Below are 17,281 nucleotides of genomic sequence, written 5' to 3'. Positions count from 1 at the left end.
AGCGTGGAGCCTGTTTGAGATTCTCTCTCTCCCCCTCTCTCTCTGCCCCTTCTGTGGTCTCTCTCTCTAAAATAAATAAAATAAACTTTTTAAAAAAAGATGCCCTCTGTTGTTAGTGCATTACCCCCCAAAAAGGGAGGTAATGGCTATTTGGGCATACCTGCCACTGATCAGCTGCCACAAGGTGGAAATCTAAGGCAGGAAAAGAAAGAGAAGCAAAGAGTTCTACTTTAATTTGTAAAATAAAAAGGAAGTTCTTGGGGGGCGCCTGGGTGGCTCAGTCAGTTAGGCTTCCTAAGCTTCCCACTTCAGCTCAGGTCATGATCTCAGGGTTTGTGGGTTTGAGCCCCACGTCAGGCTCTCTGCTGTTAGCACAGAGCCCACTTCAGATCCCCTGAATCCCTCTCTCTTTGCCCCTTTCCGGCTTGCACTCTCTCTCTCCCGCTCTCAAAAATGAATAAACATTAAAAAGAAAAAGGAAATTCTACGACAAAAGTTAAGAATAGGGAAGTTAAAATTAATCTACTATTTGCGTTGGCTAAAAAGTGAATAGAAAAGAATAAAAGCATAGGTATTTTATATATGGTTTTAAAGATTTGTCTTTCCTTTCAGTTTCTGTGTTTGTTTCTTGGTTGTGTGTGTATGTGTGTTTAAGTTTAACTACTGGAAGTCTTACACTAAAATCACATACAATGATGTAAACATTTTTAGTCTGTGGTGTCTTACATAAGTATCACCTCCTGGAGATTTTTTTAATGTTTATTTATTTTGAGAGAGAGAGAGAGAAGAGTGTGTGTGTGTGTGTGTGTACACAGGAGAGGCAGAGAGAGAGAATTCCAAGCGGGCTCTGCACTAACAGTGCAGGGCTTGATCTCACAAACTGTGACATGACCTGAGCTAAAATCAAGAGTTGGATGCTCAACTGACTGAGCTACCCAGGCACCACTCACTTCCTGGAGATTTAAAAAAAAAAGAATTGGAAGGAGCATATATAATAGGTTTGAGGTATTTTCCTAAACCAAAAGTTGCATTTCACACATTGTCTCAGAAAAGGGTGCTAATTTATTTTTTTTAATTAAAAAAAATTTTTTTTTAATATTATTTTTGAGAGAGAGAGAGAATGCAAGCAGGGTAGGAGCATAGAGAGAGGGAGACATAGAATCCGAAGCAGGCTCTAGGCTCTGAGCTGTCAGCACAGAGCCCAATGCGAGGCTCGAATCCACCAATGGGGAGATCATGACCTGAGCCCAAGTCAGATGCTTAACTGACTGAGCCACCCAGGTGCCCCTAAAAGGGTGCTAATTTAAATGTAGTTTCACATCAATATGTTAACAACAATAAATGATAACCTTCTTAGTTTTTCTTAATGGAAAATCTTGCTTAACTTCAAATGAGAAGAAAATGTTTAAAGAGAAGTGAGAATAGGAATTAGATTACTAGAAACTCTATTTTTTCAAGGATTGCTCTAAATTTTTTGTGTTTTTATACTGTGTCTTCAAAACTTTTCTCAATTAAGAAATCTGTCATCCTTGGGGTGCGTGGGTGGCACAGTTGTTTGAGCGACCCACTCTTGATTGCAGCTCAGGTCATGCTCTCAAGGGTTAAGTGAGATTGAGCCTCACGTGGGGCTCTGTGCTGACAGTGAGGAGCCTGCTGGGGAATTTCTCTCTCCCTGTCTCCCTGCCCCCTTCCCTGCTGTCTCTTTAAAAAATAAATCAATAAACATAAAAAAAAAAAAAATCTGTCACCTTCCTCCCCCAACCAATGAAAACAGATTAAAAGGCTTTAGATATTGGGGGCACAACAGTTATTTTCAGCTTTCAGTAAGAAATTGGGGAAGAAAACAGATGTAAAACTTTCTGATTTTTAAAAACGTGTCTCTTTTTAAAAAGAATAAGTGTAGGGGCACCTGGGTGGCTCAGTTGGGTAAGCGTCCGACTTCGGCTCAGGTCATGATCTCACCATCCGTGAGTTCGAGCCCCGCATCGGGGTCTGTGCTGACAGCCCAGAGCCTGGAGCCTGTTATGGATTCTGTGTCTCCCTCTCTTTCTGACCCTCCCCCATTCATGCTCTGTCTCTCTCTGTATCAAAAATAAATAAGCGTTAAAAAAAAAAATTAAAAAGAGTAAGTGTCTAAGGGAAAAGAAAGCAGCAGCTCCGGAAAACTACAATTTTATGTAAAAACAGCAGTCTTTGACAAAAGAGAGAATTTTAATAGTAAATTCAAAGGATAGCTTCTTTTCTTTTAAACATTATTTTTGGTCACATATTTTAAGTTCTATTTTTCCTAAAAAACAACCAGCCAGATTCAAAAACCTGATTAATTTGCTACAGTATGTCATAAGTACAGTTCTTAAAACACTGATCCCATGAAAAACTAATATGTAGAAATATACCTCAAAAAAGGAAGTCCTATAATCAAGAGTTTCAGAAAACGGTTTGATAATCACTGTGAACATTAGTATTATCGTTAAGTATTATTAAAGGCTCTGAGAAGTAATTCTATAAATAAACTTGTTTAGCCTTTTAAACTCAGAATATTCCAAACTTATTTTGTGTGCAAGTCAATTCTCTCAACTCCTCTAGCAAGTAGAAGATGCTATTTATGAAAACACGGTTCTGAAAAATACACATCAGGGCAATGTTTGTCTGATGGAGTGAGCTTATCTTATTATTTTATTTTGTATTACTTTTATTATTTTATTTTTTATTTTTGACTTAGTATTTTCCTAACAAGATTCACGGAGGAAACTTATAAGTCTACTTTCACAGAGCCATGTGACATAACTGCTGTCCTAAATAAATATCTTATTTTGATACAATGATCTCTTAAATCAGTAGAATGATCTCTTAAACACTGAGGATAACTCTAAACTAGCTTATATTGCTTGCAAAACTTTTAATCAGTTCATAACTTTTTTCTAATTTTTAAGATTTATAAATAGCATCAAAATTTTAAAATACATTCATAATATTAATATATAATTTTTTAAGATATAAGTTATTTCCTGAGGAAAAATAAGCAAAGGATACACTCTCTCTTCTTGACTCCTTTCAAGATTCAGGAATCACTATGATATTAAAGCTTTGTTCCTTTATACTACATATCAACAATGATCAGTTCTTTCAAGCAAAAAATGCATTAGAAACAAATACTCTAAAAATAAATCTTACCACTGGGCATTCCCATAATAAAGCATCCTCTATTTTTTCTGATTTGGAACATTTTGGCATTTCATAAAGTTTTCTTGGCTCTGATGCAACACTGGGAAAAAAGAAAAATGAATGATTATTCTTCTTATTCATTGAGACAGTGTTTGCTCAGCTTTGAGTGATTTATTCTATTTAGAGATTTGGAATACCAAGATACAACTTGCTACTTTGTCTTCCTTTTCTTAACTAAATGTTAACATTTTTTTCCTGATCACATAATTCAAAAGGAAATTCACTGGAAAAAAATCTGAAAAATACAGTAACATAGATTAGAATACTATAAAATTATAAAAATAACCATTATTAACATTTTGGTTCATTTTCTTCTGCTTTTTCTTTATATACATATACTTACCTGCAGATTATTTTCCAAAGTTGGGTCATATTGATTTCTTTCTTTAACCCTGAATGATTACAGTGAATATCTCTGCTGAATTCCATGGCATTCAAAAACTGTTATTCCAATATTGTAAAATGAAAATTAGATAAAAAGAGTCCTTTTATTTTAGAATGAAAATTAATAGGTTAAAAAAGGAAATACCTTTAAGGTGTTGTTTTTTTTTTTTTAATTCCCAAACTGCCTTTCAGAAAAATTGAACAAGTTTATACCTCTGCCAGTATTGAAACTACAATTTTTAGGTGAAAAATAGTCCCTTATTTTTAATTTATACTTCTCTGATTACTACTGAGATATGATCATAGATATTTTCCTTTTTTTTAACTGATGTACTTTAAAATTAAGCTACTATTTAAAAAAAATATTTTTACTGCTTGTATTTGAGAGAGAGAGAGAGACAGAGTGCGAGCAGGGGAGGGGCAGAGAGAGGGGGAGACACAGAATCTGAAGCAGGCTTCAAGCTCTGAGCTGTCAGCACAGAGCCGGATATGGGGCTTGAACCCAGGAATGCAAGATCATGACCTGAGCTGGAGTCTGATGCTCAGCCCACTGAGCCACCAGGCACCTTGAAATGTATATATTAACAAAGGGAGAAGCTTCTAGGTTGGTGAACACATGGACATTCAGGGAGAGTAGTGTGCTCAAAGAGCATGGATATTCCATGCCCTTTCGCATGTAACTTGCCTATGCAACTCTTCCATCTGGCTGTTCTTGAATTATATCTTTTATTATCAACTGGTAATCTACTAAGAAACCAATCACAAAAGACACATACTATGTGATTCAATTTATATGAAATGTCCAGAACAGATGAATCTATAGAGACAGAAAACAGACTAGCAGTTGCTGAGGATGATGTGGGTATTGGGGCAATAGCTAAAGGCAATAAACTTTCTTTTTGAGGTGATGAAAATGTTCTAAAGTCAACTGTAGTGTTGGCTGCCTATATGAACCGCAAGGGTTCACCAAAATTCCTATCATTGAATGAACATTCAACGAACTAAATGTCATCAAATTGTATACTTTAAATTGGCGAATTGTATAGTATGTGAATTATATCTTTTAAAAAATGTTTATTTATTTATTTTTGAGAGAGAGAGGCAAAGAGAGAGGGAGACAGAATCACAAGCAGTCTCCGCACTGTCAGTGCAGAGCCTGACATGGGGCTCGAATCTAGGAACTGAGAGATGTGACCTGAGCCAAAATCAAGAGTCAGGTGCTTAACCAACTGAGTCACCTAGGCACCAGTGTGTGAATTATATCTTAATTAAGCTGTTAAGAGAAAGAAAATGTCTAATATTTTTTATAGAAGCAAAGCATGGTGTTTAGAATATGCTTTAAAACACTTCGTTAAAAGATAAAGGAAAAGTGAGCAATGGCGTAGATAAGCAAATGCAGCAAAATTTGGATCATCTTTGAATTTAGGTAATTAGTACATGGGCGTTCACTACACTGTTTTCTCTGAAGCATGTTCGAAAATTTTCTCTTAAAGCAAAGAAAGGCACGTACTTCCAAAACAAAACATAGAACTTCTTCCCAGGGCACGTAGGTGGCTCAGTCAGTTAAGCGTCCAGCTTCAGCTCAGGTTATGATCTCAAGTGTTGAGAGTTCAAGCCCTGCTTGGGGCTCTGTCGCGCCAGCTCAGAGCCTGGAGCCTGCTTCAGATTCAGTCTCAGTCTCTCTCTCTCTGCCCCTCCCCACTAGCATACTGTCCTTCTATCTCTCTCAAATATAAACATTAACATTTTTTTTTTAATTTAAAGAAATTTTTCTCTAAAGCAGCATATAATTAGTAGATACCTGACTTCCTTGACTCTGCTATCTTCTAAGCAGAATAAAACACTACACCATACTCTGAGCAACCTATCATTTTGCCTGCACTATAAAGTAAATTCATTTTAAATTGGTACTTGCAAAGATGAAACCTCTAACTTTGGGTTTAAGAAGATTTTAAAATTATACCCATTTACCACTTACTCTTCTTTTGGGCTCATTTTTCCATTCTCCTATTTCATTAAACATTGATAAAGCATGTGGTTCTATAAAAATGAGTCAAGATCAACAGTGAGGTGAATTACAGGAAAAATGTTCACCAAGATACCTGCTGACACAGCACCGATAATTGTCAAAATATATTCTTCCTCTCTCATAGGCTATAGGTGACTTGGAATGAGTTGTCCAAACATTCTTAAATTTAGTACTTTCCTGAAAGACACAAGGAATTTTGGTTTAGGAAATAACTCATAAGTCTCTACCCTGCAGCAATATTAAGTGGGATAATTAAATCTACAGTTTTCAAAGTAATTCCACGTACGTTATTTAAAACATGTTCATTTCTCCCTCACTCTGTCCTCAACGTTTTACGCGGTGTGACCAAATTTTAGGAAGACTGTTTGCAGGAAGACATAAGAAGCTTAAAACTAAAAGCATACGGTGGTTCTATTAATAGCTATTTACTAATTCCCCAGGTTCAGGGCCTGGATACCCCTGTCCATCACCTGTGATCTTCTTAAAAGGAAGCGCTAACGAGTAAAAACTGCACCCCAGCAGGAGGCTTAGCCGCCAGTCGCCCCTCTGCCCTTGGCCCCATTCCCAGCAGCCGGCGGTCACCTGGCACACCAGCACCCGCAGGATGCCCAGGTTCGTCCTCTGCACCACGCCTGCGTCCCGCGAGAAGAAGCCCAGCGCCCGGCGGCTCAGCTGGCGGCACACGTTGGGTTTCTGAGTTGGGCCCATGGAGGCAAGGGCCGGGGGCGGGGTTTGCTGGGCTGAAGAGGGGCGCGCCCCTCGCTTCCGCGCCAGGCAGCGGCCGTTACCTTCGAACCTCCAGGCCCCAGCTCATCCAGGGGCCCAGGAAAAGCTGACGCGGGGAGCCGGGCAGGGAGCGCACGGCAGTGGGGGGAGGGAAGGAGGGGTTGGCGCTGTCTGAGCGCAGAGTAAAGGAAAAGATACCCCTCCCGGCCTGCCACTCAAACACTCTGCAAGTCTGGACCGGGCTGCGGACAGTGCGACGCCCCCGCAACGCGCGGCCTGCCGGAGCCGTACCCTCCTCACCCGGAGAGGTAGTTCCCAGAGCCCTTTGAGGGAACCTGGCTCCTTCCCAGAACTACAATTCCCATCAGGCGGCAGGAAGAGAGCTCTGGTGCCGGCCCCGCCCCAACCAGCCGAGACCCCGCCCAGCCCCTCCTCCTCTGGCAGCGCGGAGGCTGCGCCGTGGGGCTCGCCCCCCTTTTCCGGGTCTGCGTACCGAGCGGGGCAGAACCCTAGGGGCGCTGTGTTGCCGCCTCCTGGTCTCGCTTCGCTGTGTAAACCTTGCCGCCCGGTTACCCTCGAGTCTCTCAGCTCCCGACTTTCGCTCTAGGAGGCCCTGGCCGAGCGCCGGGAGGGGCGCTGTGTTGAAAGACACCCCCCTCTTTCCAAAGCAGTGTCCTGTGCTAAAGGTACGGCCCGCGGCTTTCCCTTCAGTCGCACGTTGGACGTTGTGGATGAGGTTGACGGTTAAACATTTCGGGTCTAGAAGCACAATGCTGTTGTAGTAGGAGTTAGTGGTGGAAGATGCTGGCATTCCCACCAAACTAGGATTGACTTACTCTCTCCTTTTGTGGCCTGCGGGGACACAAGGCTGGTTTTGCGATAATTGCTGCCTTTTCCTTCCTCTCGCCTCTTTTTTCTCTTCTTTTGCTAATAAAATATGAAATGTTTACATTCTTAATGGACTGTAAGATACTCCACGTTGATTCCTCTAAGTAGAAGGTAACTTGGTCGCCTACCCCTGCCTATAGGGTCAAAGTTCCCCCTACACTACATTTTCCGTAATCACGCACTACATGTGCCCCCGGGGATTGCTTTGCAAGTCCGTTAAGGGTCGTGTCTTTGCGTCTCCCACGTGGGCTTGACATGCCACCTCTCTTTCATACGTGGGCAAGGGAGTGATTGCATTTGACTGACAGCAAAGAGTGCAGTACTGGGTGAGTGCATTGGGTCACAATTTAAGTGTTTGGTAAAAATTGTGTCCCGGATACCCAGGGTTCTCTATTGTTAACTTAAAATATTTCCTTCAAGGCTTGAGCTTTTGCTGATTTTTCATGACTTATTTACAGCATACTGTGGAGCGCTTTGTATATTTTTAGAGCGCACTATAATAGTTAATTTGGTAATTCATGAATGCAGCTGTCACTGAGAAAACTGGGACCCAGAAAGGAGAACTGGATTTTCTTTGGATGAAATGAAATTCAAATCATTGCTGACTTAAATTCATCATCTCTCTTTTCTCATCCCCCTTCACCCTCACTTGTTTGTCTTCCTGTTGTCTTTATCTCACCACCAAGTCACCCAGAGGGCAGTCATCCTGGATACCCTCCCTTTCTCACCCACAACCAAGTCCTTTTGATTCTCTTTTCCATCTCCTTTTTATATCCCCTGCGTAATTTAGGGCCCCACCACTTCATCACATTATTATATTAAGTACCCTCCTTTCTGCCTTACTTAAGTACTTTCAATTCGAATTCTCCATCCTGCTGCCAGAGTGATTTTTCTAAAGCACAAATTTGTCATTTCCTTATTAAAATCTTTCAGTGGCTCCCAATCACCCAGAGCAGAATTTCTCAAGCCTGAGTGGATACCCAGGATTCTCCATTGTTAACTTAAAATATTTTTAGTATGTTAAATATATGCAAATATAAAACTATATATACACTCCTTATGTTGTATATCTTATACAACTATAACTCCCGGTTATAAGTTAAATGAAGCACAATTATGAAACAAATAAATTCAAATGAATACTTATTCATTGTTACCAATGAGACAGTTTTTGTTGGACCTGATATGCTCCAAAAGCAAATATTCACTGTCCTCCATAGCATAACTTCTTTACAAAAGCCCTGTCCATATTGTACTTGTGTTGAAATTACTCAGTGCCTTCACCTCTTTTCTTTTTTTAAACCACGGCAAAGCCTGCCTTTGTTCAATGTGTCATGATTTCATTTGATCTTCACTTGTCAAACAACATGATTTACACAAAGTAGTCCCCATTTCTTTCTCATTAACCTATGCCAGTGACAAATGGTACCACTTGTTTGCCAGTGCAATGCTAAACACAAACATGTAAACTGAAATCTTATGACAGTATTCAATTATAAGGGGGTCATTCAGATAATCCAGAGTATCCTTTTTAAAAAAATGTTTTTGTTGTTGATTTTTATCAAGTCGTACAAATTCCTAGGGGTCTGAATAGGTGCCGTACAGGACAAAATCTGAATCCCTTAATGTGTACAGGGCACTTCTGTCTGCATCTTGCCCACACTTTCAGCCTTATTTCCTTGTCCATCGTTACTTAACATTTGCTCTTGTGGCTCTGACATGTTGCTCACTTACTCAAGCCAATGGGCCTTTCAACTTTTCTTTGGAACTCCCTTCCTTTCCTTCTCTTGTCTGTTTTATCTTGTAACTCATCCCAGGTATCACACCTCCACTCACACTTTTCCTGACCCCTTCACTTCAGGTATAGACTTGGTTCTTCTAACATGTTTCTCTGCATACATTGGTTGTAGCACTGTATTAGAATTATTGTTTGTTGGTCTTCCCAACACATTGTTTTTATGCTTTTTTTTTTAATAGGCTCTACACCCAGTGTGGGCTTGAACTCAGGATCCCAAGATCAAGAGTTGCATGCTGTACTGAGTGCCCCCCAACATACTGTTTTTAGAGTAGTCCATTCGTTCATTCGACATACATATGCATTAACCACATTTTAGGCAGTATACAAAGGATGCATATGTATGTTGAATAAATTGACCGTTCTAAGGACATTGTATAGAATCTATTATTGGCAACTAGGTACTTTCAACATACATGCAGATTTAGTCTTCCTTTTTTCTTTAAATCGGTAGGAAACCACAGTGTTCATAAGAAGAAATAACTTTTTAAAAACTTGAATCCCCAACAGTTCTACCTATAGGTAGATATTTTTTCCATTTGTTGAGGGTAAAATGGCATGCACAGATATCCCTAGTTTAGGATTTGAAAATGACTTCTCAATTTAAGACCTAGAACAAACATTGTTTTTTTGTTTCTTGTTTTTCTTTTTCAATCTGTGTCATGTGTTTTAACAGAATACTTAGCTATCTTTACCACGATGTTTTTTAATATATATTTTGTTAAATTTATTTTGTTAGTAATCTCTACACTCAATGTGGGGTCAAACTCATGATCCTAAGATCAAGAGTCATACTCTACCAACTGAGCCAGCCAGGCACCCCTATCATGATATTTAAAGACAAAGAGATATGAATTCAGAAGTTAATAAAATGCTTTTTGTTCATGTTCTTTGTTTAAAGAAGCATGGTAAAGCACTCAGGTTATTAAACTTGAACATTTGTTCAGAGATAAATTGTTCAGAGACAAAACCACAAGAGGTCATTCATTCAGCATGTAATTATGTTCATGTACTTTGTGCTGGCAACTATTTTGGCATAGGGTATAACAGTGAATGGGATAGACAAGGCCTCTACGTGTGGAGGGAGTTAGACGATAAATACATAGATTACAAAAATGAAATTTCAGGTAGTGATAAGGGCCGTGAAGAAGACAAAACAGGGTGATGTGCTTGGTAGGGTATGGTTGGAAGCCCTGCTTTATTTTAGCTAGAGTGGTCAGGCAAGGCCTCTTGCAGGTTGGACTTCTGAGCTGAGACCTGAATGATGAGGATGAGTGAGTCTGCAAAGAATTGAGGTTAGAGTAGTCCAGGCAGAAAACTCTTGAATGCAAGGTTCCCAAAGCAATAACAACCTTGGCTTATTCTAAAACTGTCAGGCCAGTGTGACTCTCTAGTGCATGTGAGGGAGATGAACTTGGAGAGGTAAGCCAGAACCAAGTTATATCAGGCATAAGGAATTTTGGATTTTAATCAAAGCCAAAGGAGGCTTTGAAGGAGAGTGACATGATCTAATTTGTGATATAATAAGATCTTTATGGCTATAGTGTGGAAAATGTACTGTGAGGAGATAAGAATGCAAGTGAACAGGCTGTTCACTTGGTCCAGGTAAGCGATGGTAGTGTTTGGACTGGCGTGGTAGCAGGAGAAATGGAAAAAAGTGAACAGATTCAGGATATATCTTGGAAGTAGAGTTGATAAGACTCCTAATGTAGTGGATATTAACAATGAAGAAAATAAAAGATTCAAGTGAAATCATAATAAAGCAGAACCACAATAACCCTCTCCAAACTCCCCAGAACAAATGGAAAACAGGGAACTACGTATGATGTGGTGTCTATGAAACAATACCTAGATTTTATTAAATGTACATATCAGCTTTTTACACACTGATGCTAAAGAATGTTAGGTTCTGTTCTGTGGTTAGGAATGTGGGAAGAAGGAAGTAAAATCAGGTCCCAGAAGGGGCAGGGGTCAGAGCATGTGGGACCACGATAGTGTGATGGAAAAATCACTAGTGATAGGCTAACATTCCCTTTAACAACAAGAGTGAAATAGGCCAGTTAGCAGGTAGCTGGTGTATTTTAGGTGAGAATCACTTTTGGAAATTTATTTTGAAATTACTGAGGCTTTTGACCACAAGTTTGGTTCTCATGTTTCCTTTTCACTGTATATTTTCACATTTTGTTTAAACATGAAGTACATTCATGCATATACAAAATCCAGAAAGATTAGGTTTAAAGATTGATAGTAATGATTATAAACTATTCTTATTTTAAAATTATTTTATTTAAAGAACATGTATAGATAACATAGCATAATGTATAAAAAATATAAAATGAATGCACATGTATTTATCATCAACTTAAAAAAAACAAACCCAGAAGAGGGGTGCCTGGGTGGCTCCATCAGTAAAGCGTCTGACTCTTGACCTCAGCTCAGATCTCCATCTCACGGTCATGATTTATACCCTGACGTGGAGCCTACTTAAAAAACAAAACAAAACTTTAGAGCATTACCTGCAACTTTGACATCTCCTAGGTGCCTCTCCTGGTTCCCAGATCCCTCTTTCCTCTTTATATAAATAAAATATTGTTAACTTATAAGTGTTTTTGAACATATATAAATTGAATCATACAATATATGTGTACTCTTCTACAATTTGTCTATTTTTTCTTTTCTCTTTTTTTTTTTTTAAAGATTTTATTTCTCAAATGCCTGGGTTGCTCAGTCTGTTAAGCGTCCGACTCTTGATTTCAGCTCAGGTAATGGTGTTATGGTTGTGAGATTGAGCCCACGTCAGGCTCCACACTGGGTATGGAACCTGCTTAAGATTCCTTCTCTCTCTCTCTCTCTCTCTCTCTCTCTGTCTCTGTCTCTGTCTCTTTCCCTCCCTCCTTCCCTCCCTCTGCCACTCCCCACCCCCTGCACCTGCATTCTGTCAAAAAAAAAAGTTCCCTTTAAAAAATTTTTTTATTTCTAAGTAATCTCTACACCCAACCTGAGGCTCGAACTCACAATCCCAAGATCAAGAGCCGCACGTGCCCTACCAACTGAGCCAGCCAGGCGCCCCACCTATTTTTTCTTCAACATTATACTTGACAAAGTACCTATAGTTCATTTCATTTATTTTTACTGCTATATAGTATTTAATTGTATGAATTTACTACAATTTATCCATCTTCTACTGACTGGGCTTTTGTTTCTTTCAAGTTTTTTATTCCTAGAAAAGTACTGTTACAGACATCCTTTAACCTGTCTCCTGGTATACATGTTAAAGAATGTATTTCTTTTCTCTAGCTGTGTAGCAAAGTACCACAAACTTGGCAGCTTAAATGAACACCCATTTATTATTCCTAATTTTTGTTCCTACATGAAAAATCAGTTGTCCCAGAACTATTTTTTTGAAGGTTTCCTCAAACCTCAAACAAACTGGGTGTTGAATTTAATCTGTTGAATTTAGCACTGTTGATCTGCAGTGCTAACTTCATTGTATATCAAGTTTACATTTATAATTAGGTCTGTTTCTAGTCTGTGTTTTCTGTTCCATTGTTGTATTTCTATTACTGGGCTAATACCTGACCACTTTTATAGTAAGGCCTGAGAGCTGGTAGGACAAATCCTCTACCTTATTCCTTTTTCTCAGGAGTATCTTATTTCTTTTTTGCCTTTAGCATTTTCAAATACCTTTTTAAATCTGCTTCAGTTCCACAAAAAAACCTTATTGGAATTTTGATTGGAATAGCATTAAATCTGTGTATCAACTTGAAGAGAACTAACATCTTTACCATATCAAATTATCCTACTTATGAAGACCATATGTCTCTCCATTTATTTAGATCTGTAGTGTCTTTCAATGAAGTTTTATAATTTTTTTCATAAGGGATTTGCATATTTTAAACTTCCTAAGTACATTATATTTTTGGTCAGTGTTATAAATGGTAAATTTTTAAATTAGATTTTCTAACTATATTTTTGCTAGCATATAAAAATGCAAATTTTCTTTTTGTATATTGGTCTTTTATTTAGCAACCTTGACAAACTTTATCTTTAGCAATAATAATTGTCATTTGTAAAAAAAAAAGTCATTTGTAAGATTTGGGGGATTTTTCTATGTAGATAATCATGTCCTCAGGAAACTGTGACAGCTTTATTATTTCCTTCTCAACTCTTACCATTTATTACTCTTTCTTTTCTTACTGTGCTGGCCAGGACTTCTAATACAATGAATAAAACTGGTGAAGGTGGCCATTCTTGTTTTATTCATGTTTATAAACAGAATATTTCTAATAGTTCACCATTAGGATAACATTGTAAGTTTTTGATAGCTACTCTTAATCAGATTAATGAAATTCTCTTCCATTCCATATTTGCTAAAAGTCTTATTTGATTTTTAAAAAAAAATATTTATTTATTTTGAGAGATAGACAGCATGCATGAGTTGGGCGAAGGGGCAGAAGGGGAGTAGGGGAGAGAGAGAGAGAGAGGGAGAGTATCATAAGCAGGCTCCACACTCAGCTCAGAGCCCTACTCAGGGCTTGATCCTACAACTATGAGATCAAGACTTGAACTGAAATCAAGAGTCCGACACTTAATCTAATGAGCCACTCAGGCACCCTTTGTTTATTTGATTTTTAATCATGAATGGGTGTTGAATTTAATCAACTACTTTATATCTGCTGACATAATCATATAATTTTTTCCCTTTAATCTGATAATGTCAGATGCTCAACCGACTGAGCCACCCAGGCGCCCCTTTTTTAATGTTTTTATTCAGCCTTTGGGAGTGTTTTATAACAGAAAGGTTTTTGGGGTGTCAGTTCACCAAATTACCAGAACTACAATTCCACTTTATTTTTTGTAACGTTTATGTATTTATTTTTGAGAGAGACAGTGCACACACCATGAGAGTGGAGCAGGAACAGAGAGGGAAATAGAGGAACTGAAACGGGCTCTGCACTGACAGCAGAGAGCCTGACGTGGGGCTTGACCTCATGATCCTTGAGCCGAAGTCAGTCACTTAACCAACTGAACCACCCAGGCACCCCTACAATTCCACTTTAGTATTTTTAGTGTAAAGACTTCTGTTAATGTAAGATATGATCACTTACCATCACTTCTGTCTTCTTGTCTCAACAAGGAAGCCGTGTTATGTAGTAGAAAGAGCATTATACCAGGAGTCAAGAGGCACAAGTTGTAGTTCCAGCACCACCACTTAGTGGGATCTTAACCAAGCCACGTATTCTCTCTGAGTTTGATTCAATCACCTGCTAAGAGGAAATACTCAGGATTGAAGTGAGAGTTACATGAGTTTATAAATGTCAACTCGTTGTTGTAAGGGGAAAGGATGAGAACCAATGATGTCTAGTACATTCTCTGTTAGGAAAATGTAACCAAAACAGGTAGTTTAAGGAGAGAAGAGGGTTGATTTGGCAGCACAGAGGATGTTTTTTGTGTGGTGAAACTATTTCATGGTTTTGAAATGGTGGATACATGACACTGTGCATTTGTTAAAACCCACAGAGCTCTACAGCACAAAGAGTAAACCTTGACACATGCAAATTTTAAAAATAAATAAGGGGAAATGGGATTTAGGATGGAGGGCAGCCTGATAAAGGAATCTAATTGTATTATAAATGTATTTAATAACCTCACTGAAAGGAGCCAAGTAACTTGAAAATGAGACTAAAACTAAAGGCGGTAGGAACTGTTCATAAGCACTGTACTCTAATTGATAAAGTATGAACTCTAGTTTAGCTTGCTATAGATAATGGTAGATACATGTAGAAGCATTTATAAAAACGTGTTTATACAAGGTTTAGTATTCCCACATATATTTCCTTGTTTTGTCAATTGAGAGGGCCTAGAAGCAATCTTGTAGCAAGGAGCACACCCAGTACCTGGTCCATTCCCCAATAAAAGAAACAGACACTCTTTGGAGAAGTAGCTGATTCTAGGATTGGGTTAACGAATATACAACATGAGCCTGCAGTATCTTGTAGTGCCAGAAAATAAGGCAAGTGCTCCAAAACAAAAACACAATGATGAGAGTATGTCAAAAGAACATAGGAGCCAACTATAGAAAGAAACTGTAGAAGAAAGAACTCTTAATAGCCAAAACAGGAACAGTTTGAGCAATAAATAAAATAGTATTGGGTTATAACCCACAGTGTAAAAGAAATGTCTTTGAATCCATACTGATAGAAACAAGTGATTGAGTAAATAAATGGGGGAGAAGAGACAAATCTCCCATGTAAAAGAATTCCAAATAATTTATGTAGCTATTCTGCCCTTAAAGAAGTGGAGCATAACTCGCTACTCCCTAAGTGTGGGCTGCACATAGTGACTTCCTTCTAAAGAATACAGCATGGAGGGACCACTGGGTGGCTCGTCGGTTAAGCGACCGACTTCAGCTCAGGTCATGATCTCACAGCTCTTGAGTTCGAGCCTCGCTTCAGGCTCTGTGCTGACAGCTTAGAGCCTGGAGCCTGCTTTGGATTCTGTGTCTCCCTCTGTCTGCCCCTTTCCAGCTTACGCTCTGTCTCTTCCTCTCAAAAATAAATACTGAAAAAAAAAAAGTTAAAGAATGCAGTATGGAAAGGAGGAAGGGAATAAGTTTACAGTGGAGAAACTTGTCAATCACTGCCTCAGCCAGGTGATCAAGGTTAACGTTAACCCTGATAAGTCATATTCATATCATGAATACCCTTGATATGATGTGATAAGAATGGCACTTTACTTCTGTAGTTTTTTCCCCTAAAACCCAAACCCCCAGTCTAATCATGAGGAAAACATCTCATAAATATTGAGGGACATTCTACAAGATACCTGATCAGTATTCCTCAAAATTGTCAAGGTCTTCAAAAACAAAGAAAGTCTGAGAAACTATTAGAGCCAAAGTGGAGCCTAAGGAGACCTGATCACGAAATATAACATGATGCCCTAGATGGAATTCTATGAGAGAAAAATACATCGAATGAAGATAAAGGGAATTTGAATAAAGTATGGGCTTAGGTTTATAGTAATGTATTAGTATTGGCTTATTAATTGTAACAAATTACCATGCTAGTGTAAGATTTTAGTAATATAGGAAACTAGGTTAGAATATGGGAGCTTTCTGTACTATCTGCAACTTTTCTGTAAATCTTAGACTATTCCAAAATTAAAAGTTTACTTTTGAAATGCAATGGGCGTGCGCACACAAGTGGGGGAGGGGCAGAGAGAGAGAGAGAGAGAGAGAGAGAGAGAGGCAGAGAATCCCAAGCAGGCTCCTCACTGCCAGCACAGTGCATGACACGGAGCTCAATCTCACAGACCATGAGAGCATGGCCTGAGCCAAAATCAAGAGTTGGATGCTTAACCAACTGAGCCACCTAGGTACCCCTATTGCATTTTAAAAGTAAACTTAAGATGAACTCAGTTACCAGCCTGCCTACGTGTAGATCTCAGCCTCAAAACGTACTAGCTTTACCAACCAGGGTATCCCACTTAACTAGAATTACTTTAACTTGTCTATGCCTCACTTATTTATCTGTTTGGGAGGACTAAATGAGTAACATAGTAAAGCATTTTAAGTAATGCCTGGCACATAGCAAGTGCTATATAATGTTTGATTCTGTTTATCATTACTACTTTGTTTGGATTTTTCGTTTTGGGGATCTATGTGTTTATAGCTGAATTACACTGAATCTTCTTCAGCATGCTGAAGTGTCCAACAAAACAGTATCCATAATGCTTTTTTCATAAGGGAGAAATTATTAAGATTGTAAAGATTCAAGAGAAAGGACCAGAACTTGAGGATTCCCACCCCGTTTCAAACCAAATAAATAGAATTGACCAAGTGAATGCAGAAGGTACAAAGCCTGGTAGGATATACCCTTTATGGGCATAGACATGCCACATATAGAAATTCCGAAGTTAATGTTATTTGGTTTTCAGTAGATTTCTTATTAAAATGTCCACTCCCCTTGTTAAACTGGTATTTGGTTACGCATGGGTGGCTCAGTTGGTTTAGCATATGGCTTTTGATTTCAGCTCAGGTCATGATCTCATGATTCATGAGATCAAGCCCCACATCAGGCTCTGCTGATATCAAGGAGCCTGCTTGGGATTCTCTCTCTTCCTCTCTCTCTGCCCCTCCTCCACTCATTCTTTCTCTCTCTCTCTTTCTTTCTCTCTCTCAAAAAAAAAAAAAAACAAAAACAAAAAACTCATGTTATTTTAGCACAAAGCACTGC

At 38.8% G+C, this 17,281-nt stretch overlaps 2 protein-coding genes across 10 annotated transcripts in view; one reads left to right on the top strand and one right to left on the bottom strand.

Annotated features, from left to right (window-relative positions):
• DCAF17 (DDB1 and CUL4 associated factor 17) overlaps positions 1–6,698 on the bottom strand; it is a 45,594-nt gene extending 38,896 nt beyond the window's left edge. For all 8 annotated transcript variants that reach the window (XM_042994675.1, XM_042994678.1, XM_042994679.1 and 5 more), the window contains exons 1-3: positions 6,221–6,698; positions 5,712–5,815; positions 3,175–3,265 (exon numbers count right to left, since the gene is read on the bottom strand). In XM_042994675.1, coding sequence (XP_042850609.1) covers positions 3,175–3,265; positions 5,712–5,815; positions 6,221–6,346 — 321 coding nt within the window. In that variant the 5' untranslated portion in view covers positions 6,347–6,698. The remainder of the gene's footprint in view (positions 1–3,174; positions 3,266–5,711; positions 5,816–6,220) is intronic.
• Positions 6,699–6,973: 275 nt separating this feature from the next.
• METTL8 (methyltransferase 8, methylcytidine) overlaps positions 6,974–17,281 on the top strand; it is a 96,833-nt gene continuing 86,525 nt past the window's right edge. Inside the window, exon 1 of one of the 2 annotated variants that reach the window (XM_042994684.1) lies at positions 6,974–7,050. The gene's annotated coding sequence lies outside the window, so the exon portion shown is untranslated. The remainder of the gene's footprint in view (positions 7,051–17,281) is intronic. The other variant, XM_042994696.1, reaches the window with a different exon arrangement.

The sequence above is a fragment of the Panthera tigris genome, chromosome C1 (genome assembly GCF_018350195.1).
Source record: "Panthera tigris isolate Pti1 chromosome C1, P.tigris_Pti1_mat1.1, whole genome shotgun sequence".
Lineage (NCBI taxonomy): Eukaryota > Metazoa > Chordata > Mammalia > Carnivora > Felidae > Panthera > Panthera tigris.
Note: the sequence above shows the minus strand (reverse complement) of the source record. Positions and strands in the feature narration are given on the sequence as shown.